Below are 13,871 nucleotides of genomic sequence, written 5' to 3' on the forward strand. Positions count from 1 at the left end.
TTACATGTTCATGGGCATTCTTGCTTTCAGTGCTGGCTGCAATCATACTAAACACAACTCTGTTGAGCATCAGCAGCGTTATTCTCTCCCTAAAAGGTATTTACCTTTTATCACTTACTTTCTTTGGTTGAGTTTCATTAGATTGAAACCATCAGTTACTGGAGAACCATGCTACTAATGCACTGTGTACCTTCCTTAGGGAGCTGAATGACAAATCTGAACAGCTCTTCTCTACAAGAAAACTACAGATTCACCTCTTGAGCACTTGCTTATAATTACCTAGACGTTTGGTGGGATGGAGGAAGAAAGGAGAGAGAAATTCTGTTCAAATATGCAAGAGGCAAATCCTAACACTTAAATGGACCAGGGGAACCCAAGGGCCTTTCACTTACAATAACCCACTTATAACTCACTGAATGTAACAGGGATTTGTTTACTCTTTTGCTTGACTTGTCTATTAGAGGCAAACAGCACTATGATTGTTAGAGATCTACAGGTACCCCGGGAAGTCCTTGGCCTTGAACTTAGGTAAGAGTACTTCGGTTTCACTCCCTTTAAAAAGAGGGTTTATCTTAGTGTTTTAGAGCAATGAACAATCCCCTTGGTCAGAAAACTGAGGAAGGATAGCCACCTATTTGGAAAAGCTACTGCAAAGAGGGGAGTCTGCCGTCTAGAGGGACATAGGTTGCCCTGTTGCTGACTCTACAACATATTATATTCTAACGTGAATGTAATTGACCATGTTCCTATGCTCCTTCTAGACTTTGGTTTATAAGCGTTGTTAATCTACAGCACACTAGTAATTTATGGCAGTGCATTGTCTTCCTCAGTTTGTAGCGTTTTTGCACCTTCAATTCCGACCAAGAAAATCTGCATTTACACTTCATCTTTATTTCATTATTAAATCCCATCCCCATTTGCTCGTGCTATTTTTGATCAAGAAAGGTATCCCGCTCTACCCCCTAAAATAAGCAGCAGGGCAGCACTTGTCAACTCCAGCCAGCGAGGGTGATAGTCCAGTCCAAAGTGCAGCAGCCAGGAACAGAGACACAGGGCGCTGGGATTATTTTTGTTTCCAAAATTCGGAATCCGAACGAGAGACTAGGCTCGTCCCTGGCCTGGTTACAGCGGGGTCACCGCGCCCCCCGGGGAGAGATGGCTTCCTCCTAGCGACGAGGGGCACCCAAGGCGTTTCCAAAGCAGCAGGTGTCTCCTCCTCTAGCCCCCAAGGAGCCGTGACTCTGTGGGTGGTGGAAAAGCGAGATCTGGGGGACTGGCTGCAGGGGCCAGGCTCGGTCAGACGGAGGCTGTACGGCAGCACACAGCCTCAGCTATTGCCTCTCCTCGCTGGCGTGGCTGGGCGCGCTGCCCTCGAACAGCTTGGGGCTCTCGGCCAGCAGAGGGGCTCGCACCTTGTGCTTTTCCTTGAAGCGGCCGGAGTGGGAGATCTTCAGGTTTCTGCGGTTGGCGCCGCCGCCGCCGCCAGGCTTCTCGCCCAATTTGGGCTCGCTGCTGCTGACGTTGGGCTGCTGGTTCTCCCGACAGTCCGGGCCGGGGGGCGCCGGCGGGAGGGCGGGCTCAGCCGGGGGCGCCGGCGCTCCGGCCACCAGCCCCTCTTTGGCTTTTTTCCTGCTTCTGGTCAGCGCTTTCCACCAGGAGCCCGTGGTCGCGGTGCTGTCAGCCATCTTCTCCCGGCGCCCAGCCACCGCCGCCGGGGCAGGAGGCAGCCGCTCCCTGCTCCGGCTCGGCTCACCTGGGCTGCGAGCACTAGCGAGGCAGGGAACTCCCCGGGGCGCTCGCGGCGCGGCTCCTGTGCAGGAGGAAAGGAGAGGGAGTGACAGCTGCCAGGGCAGGAGAGCAGAGAAACTGACCAGGCTGGGCAGGAGGAGACGGAGAGGGCCCGAGGCCAGGCTGGCGGGCAGCCTGCCCTGCTCCGAGTCACACAGGGTGTTCTCTACCCGGGGGCTGGCTCTGAGCCCGAACCTACCTGCTGACTAGATGCCAGCCGCTGCCACAGGAACAGGGCTGGGCTTGAGATCCCCTTCTGCCCCAGGTGGCTCTATCACCTGAGTGGGTGGGGACACTAACTGCGGGAATCAGACGGGGGTTGTGGTTTCCAGAGATACTCAGGATCACAGCACTGGAAATAAGGCTAACGCAACGAAAGATCTTATTTCCAGCGTGCCCCTGCAGTTCCTGATGGATCAAGCCACCATCACTTAGGTCATTAGGAGCACACCAGGCTTCCAGACCGGTCCCTATTTTGCAGGGATCTTCGTATGACAGTCAGGACAGACTCGGTAGGCGAGGTACTATTTTGTTATGGACCAATTCGTCCATCTGCCTAGTCTATTTCATACCGTGGGATCAGCAGGGCTACAACATTGCTGCAAACAACTCCAGACTGAGGACGGACAAGTCTCTGCTATTCTGTCATAAACCCTAGAAGTTCTCACAGAGTCTTAGTATCGCAAACCACCACCATTTCCCTGATTTAAAAGATAGGGTTGATACAGATTGACTAACCTAAACACAAAGTAGTGAAGAGGGGAGTAATCTATTCATCTGGAGTCCATAAAAGCCCCTGCTTTGGAGAATTAACCCTACCCCAAGTTTTTGCACGTGTGCAGATCACTAGTAACTGGGGAGGGGACTTTGCTTTAACTTTTCAACCAGAGAGTCAGACACGTAGCAGAAGTCAGGAGGGCTTCTTTGTTCTGGGAGAGCGAAGCCAAGGGTCTAGTGATAGTGCCACTATTTTCACAAGTCATAGCTCCTTTCACAACACTTCAGGACTTCCACTAAACCAGAGCGCCAGGCGCAGAACCAGGCCAGATAAACGCTGAACTGAAGTTTAGATGGACTTCTTATTCAGGTTTTATCCGAGCCAAGCTCTCCCCTCCCCTCTCTGTGCAATTGATCCTCCGCCAAAGGTTATTCACCTCTCGATGCACATAGGGTTAACTGCACACCCACCAATGCCCCGAGGGTCTGCATCCCACAAGATCCTGCCCTCCTGCTTTACATCGCAAGGCCAAAGCCACCGAGAGAGAGGGCGAGAGAGCCATTACAGACAACGCCCGTTTAGCCCCAACTTGCAAACCAGAAAGCGCGCACACAGCCAGACTCAGAGCCAGGACCGCAACACGAGGCTTGCCTCTAAAAGTGGCGTGAACAGAGAGGTTAAGAATGGACAGGTTCCTTGCTCGCTAGCCCGGGCTTAGAGCAGCGCAGGCCGGACACCAGCGAGGCATAGGGAAGGCGCAGAACAGGATCCGCTGCTAAGTGGCTGCAGCCCTGGCGCCCCGAGCAGCTGCCCCCGCGCGCAGCGGGAGACCCCGGGGGGTTGCCGGCGCCGTGTGTCGTATTCCTTGGTAAGGGCGCGCGGGGCAGGGCAGCCAGCGGGCCCCGTGTGCCCGGGAACCAGCCAAGTGCCGCTGAGTTCGGCCACCAGCGGCAATCGGCTCCAATGGGGCCAGTCACCTGGGGAGGCAACAAGTCGGAGGGTGCCCGGGCCCCAGCTGGGGGGAGACGCCGGGGAAAGTTTTGCAGAGGGGCCGGGCCGAAGCCGGCCGGGAAGGGCGTGGGGCTAAGCGCAGGCCCCCGGCCTCGCGAGCGCCCCACTGGCAGCCGCCCGCTGCGGGGCCACAGCAGCGCTTGGCTCGGGGCGCCCGCGGCCGGGGCAGAGCAGGGAAGGCGCCCGGCGGGAAGCAGAGGGAGGCACCTGCGCGCCGGGGCAAAGCCGGGCCGAGCTCTCACCTGGCGGGAATCTGCGAGGGCCGGCGGCGAGGCTCCCTCCGCCCTAGGGCCCGCGCCTGCAAGGGGCAGCCGCGGCGAGTGTCCCTGCGGGGCGGAGAGCGCAGGTCGCCGGCTCCCAGGGGAACTCCCGCTGCCAATGCAACAGGCTGCGGCCAGCGCCGGGGGAGAGAGCCCGGGGCAGACCTTCAGGCGCCCGCCCGCCCGCTTTGCAGGTGAGCCTCCCAGCCGCTCCTTAACTGGCCATTCGGGCAACATCCGCCGGAGGAGCCGCCCGGCCCCTCTCCATCCCTCCGGGGCGGCGGAGACAGGCTGCGAGGCGGATGCGTTTCAGTGGACACTTGGTTTGGCCCGCCCGCCTCGCTTTCTCCAGCCTGCCCGGCCGCGTACCTCGCGTGTGGGCAGGAGGCAGGTGGAGGTGAGCCCATTGGCGCTCCCCCCGCGGCGGGGAAGCTCATTGGCTGCTGCGGAGCCCGGCCCGGCGGGGTGGAACGGCGGCAGCAGGGCCGCTCTCCGCGCCCGGGAGCCGGAGGGAGGGAGAGGGGCTGTGGCTCGCGGGCTGCCCCCGCAGAGCCGCCGGCACCGCGCAGCCTACAGCTGGCCTCGGGGAGATCAGGGCCCCAGTTCTAAGCAGGGTGCAAACACGCGGGGAGAGAGCGCCCCGGCCGCACAGAGCTCCCGCCACGGCTGTGACAGGCGGCGGGGGGAGGAATGTGGCCGGCCGAAGGCGACACATCAGCCCGAGGCAGGACTGGAGCCGCCAGGCAGTGCAGCTCCGCGGACGCCCTGGTGTCACGGCGACAGGACGCATCCCGCCAGTGGCAGGGACGAATTTTCTCTTTTTAAAGCCCAACGTTTGGTTTAAAAGTAGAATCCTTCCCTTCTCCCCTCCCCAATGTTTAATGAAAATGCTCTTGATTACAATGATTCAAGTCTCGCTGTGTGTTAGCCATTATACAGGCATATACAAAGGCACTGTCTCTACCCTTAAGAACTCACAATCTTTTAAATTGTGGTTTTACCCCAGTCCTTTAATTGGATCAATGTGAGTGGACCTTTGAAAGCCCTATTGATGGCAGATGTAGATCCGATTGCAGCACTAGGATCAAGACAAACACAGGTGATGGGTTTGAGGAGACCTGTTAAGCACAAACATTATTTTTTGGTTAAATTTCTACTACGGCCCAATGCCTCCTTCTACTGATTGGCAGATTTCTTGCAGGCATCACAGCAAAAGTGTATCTTAGAAAAAGGATTTGAAAGAGAAGAGGGTAGTTGCCTTATGGATTAGGTCAGGTGCTCTATAGGTATGTAACAGAACACATGGCTATGAACAATGGACAGTTGTTGTCAGCTAAATTACCTGACTTGCTATAGATCCCAGTCAGCTTTTCACATGTAGTGCATATATGCACATGGCATGCTTTTCCAGAAAAATTAATATGTTGTAGTATTGAAGAAAATCTCTAAATCCATTCACTCTCACTCTTTAAAAAATTACTGCAGTTAACACCCCAAAAATAAGAGAAAGCATGCAATCTAGTAATACCAGCAGAGCGGGTGGGAATCAGGATTCTGAGTTGCTGTATAACCTTGGGTAGGAAGTTGACCTGTGCCTCAGTTTACTCAGCAGGGAAAGGGAAATTGTTTGTCTATACCACTGGTTGTAGTGAGGATCAATTAATCAATATTTGTTTTCTGAGTTTTATCAATGTCATTGTCACCAAGTAATGAATTAGACCCATATGGATAGGCCACACTAAAACTCATGGGAAGGAGAACATTTGCTAGAAATCATACCTGGCAGAAGCAGGCTTAGTAAAGAGACATCCTACCCAATAGAATGGCAGCAACAGGACGCTTGTGTAGACTGTAATCCATTGGTAAAAAATCAGAAGGATCTCAGCCATATGGCTTAACTTGGCTTTAGCCAGACTGCTGGTGAAAGAGAGACTATCTTCCTTGTCATCTTTTGGTTCTCCCCACCTCTAACAATCCTGCCCATGTGACACCTCCAGTGGGACTCATTAGGCCCTGATCCTTCCAACACTTACACGTGCTTAACTTTATTATTGTGATTAGTTCCAATGATTTAAGGAACATGCCTAATTGTTGAAAGGGTCAGGGTTTAGGTAGGGTGGGAAAGTACAGTAAGGTGAACTCAAGCAGCATTTCTTAGGATTCAAAATGGTGATGTTGTCTGGAGGAATATGCCATGTAGCATGTGTCCTTTGATTCTTCCCCACTCAGGCTGTCCACCTCCCTTATTGCCCCATGGAATACGAATCATGTGGATGAGCTTGTGATTGCTGCATGGTGGCATGGAATACTACCTTGCAGCCCAATTCTCTTCTGCATAGTCTCCCCATATGATTTTATGCTTGATTAAGGCTCATTTGCTCCCCGCATTGCCCGTCAGGATAAGGCATGTGGGCATTAATAAGTATGTATTAATGAGGGAGAGAAGCAATGGGCAGACTCCAAGTGTGTATATGTAATCCTTTATAAAATGCTCCCTACAAGAGGGAGTCTCCCCTTAAGTAACCTGAGAGATAACATGGGTGTTGCACTGGATCCTAGCAATCAACTAACCTGTTTTAGTGTTTGTAGGATCATGGCTTTGAGTTCCATCAGACCCATGTCAGGGTCAAGGGCCTTCCAATGAGAATATCCTACTCCCAATCCCCAGGCATTCAGATAGATAACCTGACCATTGTATTATATGAATATAATTGACCAGTAATAATAGTTTCCATACCTTTCTCAGAGAAATTGTGATATGCTACTTTTCTTATTATTTTATGATTATTATGGGCCTGAATTGCTAAATTCAGATAAAGATTCAAATTTCCCCACAATTCAGTTATTCATACAAGGGGTTTTGATTCAGGTCTGTTTCTAAAATTATATAGTGAAAGAGATCTGTCCATTCTTGAGAAAGACACAGGCGGTCTGAAATTTTCTATGAAGTTTTGAGGCACACACCTTTCTCTAATAGGGGGCGGGGAAGGAAATGAACTCTGTGTGCATGTGTATGGTTGCATGCCTGGCTAAAGGAATGCTAAAACTTGTTCTGTATTTGAAAGTCGTCAGTGCAGGTCAAAGTCATAAAATACTGACTGACACAAGATTGTTACAAAGGTTAGTGTTTACATAGAAACAGCTTCTTTGGAAGTGAAAACTTTACATGCTGCTGTTACTCCCCTCTTTCAAAATGCTGACTGAGGCATTTGCTGATTGCATGATACCATCATCTGATTGGTCTATTGTCTGATGAGTTGCAGTTACTTTCTCCCCAGCCTGGCCCATACAATTATGGTGTGACCCATTGTAGTAAACGTGGTGTGTCACTGATCCTAGCAAGACAAGGGATTTTAAAGAAAGATTTGTGGTCATATTTCTCTTTGTAACCCATGTGTCACAGGGTCATTTATCTTTCCAGCTATGCCTCAGATTTCACTCTGGTCTGTAGTTTTCCTCTGCTGATGGGGTAGATTAGACACTGAAAACAGGGAGAAACTGAATGAGGAGCAAATGAGCCCTTCTCTGCACTCTGTTACACCTGTTTTGCAGCTTGAACAGAGTTAGGAACATAGGGAAGGGACCTTCTGGGTCCCTGAGTCTAGTACCCTGCTAACGCAGGCAACCATATCATATAATTCCGTTAATAAATGTATCGAGTTCCATCTTAAAACTAGCTCGGTTGTTTACACTGGCAGAGAACTGGGCCCTGTATCTTATGTGAATACTATTTATTGCTAAGTAGCTTCATTTTTAGTTCTTCATACAACCGCCTGCACAGTTTTCCCTCTCTTGGAACTAGCTGGCTGTGAGCCTCACAAGAGGAGGTTAAAGAGTAGGATTCAGCACTGTTCTACTGGACCCATAGCAGGTACTAACCTTCAAACCACCACCAAGAAACAGAAAGAAGAAAAATGGAATGTTTCTCTGCTAACGTAAGTAGGTCCAAGATGCATTAGTATTATTGTAGGGAGTCACGTGACTCGTGCCCCGTCTGCTAACACACAGGAAAGACACTTGCGGCTGGTGAGTGGTATAGGCTGCAGGCAGAGTAGCAGCACTCATATACAAGAAGAAGCCACAAGGGCATCTGAATGGCAGAAACTCGAGGGTGCATGTGCAGTGAGCTGACAGAGTGCTTTGAACTAAAGGAGAAGGAGATTGAATAACAGCTCCCTTCAGGGACATGGACATGAGCAAGGTTCATGCCCAGTAGTGCTGTGGTAAAAAAAAAAAAGTGGATAAACTAATCTAATTTAAAGTCCCTACACCTGCAGTGAGAAGCAGGTGCTCTCCATTTACCTATGTTTACCCTCAGCTACACTACTGTTCTCACCTCCGGGACAACTGCTGATAAAATGGACTCTTGTTAGAGCAGAGGCTTCATCTGCTTCTAGTGTCCCTTGAGGGGACATGGTCCAAAAGCGAAGTGATGCACGCCACAGGGGAATCTTGCAAACTACTCTCACCACTCTTTAGCAGTGCCTGGTGAGGAAAAAGCCATCACAGCATCAGGCTCTGCTGTATTCTGTGAGGGGAGACCAAGAGACTTGGTATAATCCAGTCAGACCCAGCTCACTCTACACATTGGTGCATACTCCTGCTCTCCAGAAGTTTGTTTGCCTGGCCCTGTTCTTTGGCAGGCAGACATTCTGTTTCACAGGAGCAGGCTCTGCTTGCTTTTCGTTTGCTTCAGTTAGAACTCGAACCAGGGACATGGCAGGAGGGGAGCTGGAGTTTCACATTCCATAGGTGATGCTACCTGTCAGCCAGCTGAGGCAGAGACCAACCATAATTCCAGATTAGCATTAAGAGTGTGTAGAAGAATAATTGCACTCCTCTCTCCCTCTGGTTCCACCTCCCTCTCTCTTTTAAAGTACCATCCATAGTATCAACTAGAGGTCTTCTCCAGCCAAAGTTGCTTTTAAACGGATATTTCTAAAGGCACTACCTTCTACAGTAGTTGAACATTCAGGGCATAAGGTATATCAAAGGCACCAATTCACGCTTCACAGGGAGAGGTGAAGCAGTCAAAGGTAGGATTGCAGACCTTCGCTCACCTTTCCTCCAACTCAAAAGTATCAGTAAATCAGAAAGAAAAGGAGTACTTGTGGCACCTTAGAGACTAACCAATTTATTTGAGCATAAGCTTTCGTGAGCTACAGCTCACTTCATTGGATGCATGCATCCGATGAAGTGAGCTGTAGCTCACGAAAGCTTATGCTCAAATAAATTGGTTAGTCTCTAAGGTGCCACAAGTACTCCTTTTCTTTTTTGTGAATACAGACTAACAGGGCTGTTACTCTGAAACCTGTCAGTAAAACAGAACTCTCTCTTAAACAACAAAATCCCAACTGAAAAGAAATGAAGGAAAATTGTCATATTCAAACTCTTGCATGCAAGCAAGTAGAGTAAAAAATTGCTTTGGTGTCATGGAATAGGCATTGTGGTATAGCTGATTGGGATATATTGGTTCTCTGCTTACTTGACCTTTTAAGAATAGAAATTTGGTGGCAGAGCTCAGTAAAGAAGTTGCAGAAGTATTAACATCCCACTACCAATTCAAAACTGTTGACAGTAAAACAAGTTCTGAGTTTTACCAGCAATGAACTTTTCTGCAATGATGGGAGGACTGATAGAAACTGTTTGGTTTGTTTCCCAGGTTGCTATATGGTCAAAACAACAGATGCCAGAACTCTTAACATGTTTAATAGGATTTTCCTTCCATTTACACTATCATAAATTACAAAGCATAGTTTACTTCACAAAATAAAACCATTTCCAGATCATTTTTATGACAGTATTTAGTACAGAACCTACAACAAATAAACCTGTACAATTTAGGCAAATCTATAGTAGCATCAGCAAATCAGAACTATTTAGCATCTGCTGTGCAATCTGGGTTAATCTACCTAGGCCTTAAAAATTTCTCTAAAGAACAACAAATTTACAGTATTCCTTCCCCCATTCATTATCATAGTTACACACATTTTTCAATTTGAATAGAAAGCTATGCTCCCTGAAATAGTTCAGAAAACTGTATCACTGAGTTACCAAGCATGTGATCCACACAATGACAAAGAGAGATTATAGCTTTTTGTACTGAAAATTCAGTTTGGTAGTAAAGTATGCTGTCTGTCTATGTTTTTAGAAAAATCTCATGCTGAGAAATCATTTTAACATTAGAAAATTTTTCAGTTAGATTATGAACCATGTAGGTCAACATTTGTGAGGGGAGGAAAATAAAAAAAAATTGGTAGTAATTAAATTTACCAACTCCCATACTTCTTACACATTCTTGTTTTTAAAAACAAACCATCAGAAAACAAGTTCAAGAGAAACACTCACATTTTCAGCAGATTTACTGTACATTTATAAATACAGAAACATGACAAATTGCTTTTTACAAAAAAAAATAATCAAGCAAAACAAAAGTGCTAACTTTTTAACAAAGCCAGAAAATATCCAGTGTCCCAGCATCACTTAACTTACACATGACTGTACTCCAAAAAACGTCTGGCTTGTGAAACTGATACTACCACCAGACTTTTGAAAACTTTCAACACCACATTTTGGATGGGAAAAAGAAATGATAAGACCATACTTGTTAGAAAATATCAAATGACTAAAAATGTACTATACAAACTTATAATGCCTAAAATATAAACAAAAACCTAAAGAAAGTGAGAATACACATTTTTTAAAAAAAGAAGTCTCTTTCTTTCAAAACATTTGCAATAAAAGAGGTATGTCAGGATAATACTGCACTAGTGGTAAATGTTTTCATTATATCATAGCAAAAATGCAGGAGAGGATATATGGAAAAAATGCATCACATTGAATTACTGTTTGCTAAAATAAAATGCCATTCTAGCAGCTAATTAAAGTAAAATATCTTGATAATATAGGTTCTGTTTCACGATTGACACATATAATTATGTCTTACAGAGTGGGGAAATGTATAGCAGTATACAAGTAACACTGATTAAGTAGTACCTTTTTGCTTCTCTAGCCATATTAAAATATGTTTTGTGTTCCTTAGTAAAAGTGTTTGCAACATCTCAAAACAAATATACATATGAGGCAAGGCAAAAGATACAAGGTAAAAGGATTTTTTTCTGACTTTTTTTTTTCTAAAAAAGAGGCATATGTCTATAAGACATAGGCTTTATTAAACATTTTGGCATTCATCTGCAATATTGCACAAAATGAAGTGCAGCCCAGGAACTTTCTCTTCCTTTTTTTTTAAACTATAAAGAAATGTTGGTTTTCCTTTAAACTTATAATTTCAAAGCAGGTGGCTATGAAGTTACTTCTTCATTGTTTAGAACAAAACATCTTCATTTTCTATTAAAATTTGCACAATTTGCTTCTGGTACCGCATGTCATTCAGGGTAGCAAGAGTACTATCCTCTGGAGGTCTCATTAAAGTAGGTCCAAACACTATTCCCAAGTTTTCAGAATTCATAAAATTCTCCTTTTCATTCAAGGTAACCCTAAAGTAGGAAAAAATAAAATTAGTAAGTAGCAATTTCTTTACTAGAAAAATCTAATATATAGTAGCATTATGTTATGGGATTGTTTTGCTTCAAGCATTGTTAGATAATGATATTGTTGCAACATACAATCTTGGTTACACTTTAGTGACTGTAATCTCACTGTAGTTACACAGCAATTACAGTGCAATTTCACTGTGGTTTTGCTTATGGAAAACTTTTAAATGCTACTTATTCATATAAATGGAAGATTTACCACAAAACTGATAACTCCAGTATAAATACAATGTAGTTGACATATGTGGATTCTTAAAATATATGTAAGGAACGACATTGATGTGATTCAGTCATGTGGTTAAACTTCCAGTGAGAAGGAATTAGTAGTAATTATTTTATCAAAAAGAATAATCATAGGATAATTACAATGTAAACAATGGTTATTTATCCTCCAGTAATTGTGGTCCTTTGAGATGATGTAGTCAGTGTGGATCCCATCATCAGTGCACATGTGCCCAGACATGTGAGACTGGAATTTCTTTGAATAGCAGTGTCTGTCAGGACCGTACATGAGCCCTGTGCCTCCTCGTACTCGTTCCTCAAGGGCATAAAGGGTGTGGCAGCTGCAATCCTCACCTCAGTTCCCTCACAATTCAAAACCTGTTAGCCTAGGACTTCAAAAGGGGTGATGGAGGTGTTGTGGGATCGACACAGACTACAACATCTAGGAAAGAACAGTTACTGGAGGGTAAGTAACCATTCTTTCTTCAAGTATGTTTCTGTGGATCCCACAGTAGGTGACTGGCAAGCAGTGTCTTCTCAGAACGGCTGAAGTGAGGAGTTCCAGCCATATCAGTCACACAATGATTGTAGCACTGCCCTCCTGAACATGGTGTCTGCCCTGACCGCCATGTCAAAGGTATAATGCTTACCAGCCTGTGCCCTGGTAGAGTGCACCTCAATGTTCAGAAGGAGAGACTTTCCAGGCAGCTGATAGCAGGTGGAAATGAACTGTGTGATCCACTTGGAGATCCTCTGTGACAGATGACTTGGCATTAGATGGGCTGGAAATGGCCACAAACAGGTAGAGAGGCAGCCCAAAAGGCTTGATTCTACCAAGGTAATATAGCAAAGCCCTGGATACATTCAAGGCATGCAGTTTCTTCTGTCCCTGCATCAAGTTCAGCTTTGAAAAGAACACAGCCAAGGTAACAGACTTGTTCAGGTGAACATCAAGACCATCTTAGAAAGGAACTTGGGTTGTGGTCTCAACATCCCCATGGACAGATCTGTAAGGCAGTCTGGCCACGAAGACTTGGAGCTCACTGACTTTCCATGCAGAAGTGAGGGTCACCAAAAATACCATCTTGATGCAGTGAGACTCCAACAATGGTTCATAGGGCGACTCCATGAATTATAGCAGAATAATGTTGAAATCCCACAAGGGTCAGGTTTCTAACTGTAGGGTAAATACGAAGGATACCCTTAAGGAATTTTGATACCACTGGATGAGAGAAGATCGAGTGCAACTGTACTGGCATGTGACATGCCAACATTGCTGCTAGATGGACCTTGAGAGAACCAAATGCTAGTCTAGCCTGTTTTAGGAGCTGCATATAATTGAGGATTTTCAGTATTGGTGCCTCTACTGGGTCTGTATTGTTCCAGACCATCTTTTCTGTTTGGAGGAGTAAGTCTTCCTGGTGCTGAATTCCTGCTTTGGATGAGAATTTTCTGAACCCGTAAGGGACAATCTCTGGCTTTTGAGTCTTTTAGCAAGTGCACTTGCTATATATTTATGGGTCCTGTACCTCTCTTGGAATACCCAATGCTTGGAACCATGATTCTCTCTGCATTGTCAATGAAATGGCCAAAGACCTTGCTGAGGTGTTGGAAGCATCCATCATAGGTGCTAACTGACCTTCCTTAATTATGTCTCTTAGCTCCTCCCTGCTCTTGTGTGGGACCTTTTCAAGGAAGAGTGACACCCTGCCCAATGTTAGGAAGTCATACTGGGTCAGAAATCCCTGGCAGTTGGCTACACGTAGCTGTAAAGAAGCAAAGGAGTATGACTTTCTCCCAAATAGGGTGAGCCATTTGGGTATCCTTGGGGGTACTCCTGCTCAGCTTAGATTTCTCTTGTACCTCCAACACAACTAAAGAGCCCAGGCTGGGTGAGTATAGAAGTACTCAAATCCCATTGGAGATATTGGGTTTCTCTTCTTGACATGCTTCACAATGGATGCTATCATAGACGGTATCTGCCATAATCCCTTAAGTGGGTCAAGCAGTCCTATGTTTATGGGGAAGACAACCCTGGCTGGACCAGAAGCTGACAGGATGTCAAATAGCTTGTGGGATTTCTCTGATGATCACTACCATCTCTGTCGCCAGAGTTTCAACAGTCTTCACATGGAGATTTTGGAATGTTTACAGTCATGAGATGCTGGTAGCAGTGCTGAGGATACTGCTTTGTCAGGAGATGAAGATGAGGGCCTTTGGTGGTGATATAGGGCACTGGTGTTGCTCTGTCCCTGGATCTGGTTCCTCCTGGTACTCAAGTGTAGGGGTCTGGCCAGAGATACTGATAGGGAGAGTGAT

At 46.5% G+C, this 13,871-nt stretch overlaps 2 protein-coding genes across 7 annotated transcripts in view; both read right to left on the reverse strand.

Annotated features, from left to right (window-relative positions):
* Positions 1-871: 871 nt before the first annotated feature.
* PRR15 (proline rich 15) lies at positions 872-4,246 on the reverse strand. Of its 2 annotated transcripts, none has more exons than XM_073333603.2 (2): positions 3,760-4,246; positions 872-1,810 (listed from the first exon to the last, which is right to left on the reverse strand). In XM_073333603.2, exon 2 carries the CDS (start codon positions 1,683-1,685, stop codon positions 1,332-1,334), a length of 354 nt encoding a protein of 117 aa, XP_073189704.2. In that variant the 5' UTR covers positions 1,686-1,810; positions 3,760-4,246; the 3' UTR covers positions 872-1,331. The 2 variants fall into 2 exon arrangements, with proteins under 2 accessions (XP_073189704.2, XP_073189706.2); XM_073333605.2 differs by lacking the exon at positions 3,760-4,246 and adding an exon at positions 1,988-2,082.
* A 5,224-nt stretch (positions 4,247-9,470) lies between these two features.
* The window catches only part of CHN2 (chimerin 2), a 199,575-nt gene continuing 195,174 nt past the window's right edge, over positions 9,471-13,871 (reverse strand). For all 5 annotated transcript variants that reach the window (XM_073333598.2, XM_073333600.2, XM_073333599.2 and 2 more), the window contains one exon: positions 9,471-11,273. In XM_073333598.2, coding sequence (XP_073189699.1) covers positions 11,102-11,273 — 172 coding nt within the window. In that variant the 3' untranslated portion in view covers positions 9,471-11,101. The remainder of the gene's footprint in view (positions 11,274-13,871) is intronic.

Source organism: Lepidochelys kempii, chromosome 2 (genome assembly GCF_965140285.1).
Source record: "Lepidochelys kempii isolate rLepKem1 chromosome 2, rLepKem1.hap1, whole genome shotgun sequence".
NCBI lineage: Eukaryota > Metazoa > Chordata > Testudines > Cheloniidae > Lepidochelys > Lepidochelys kempii.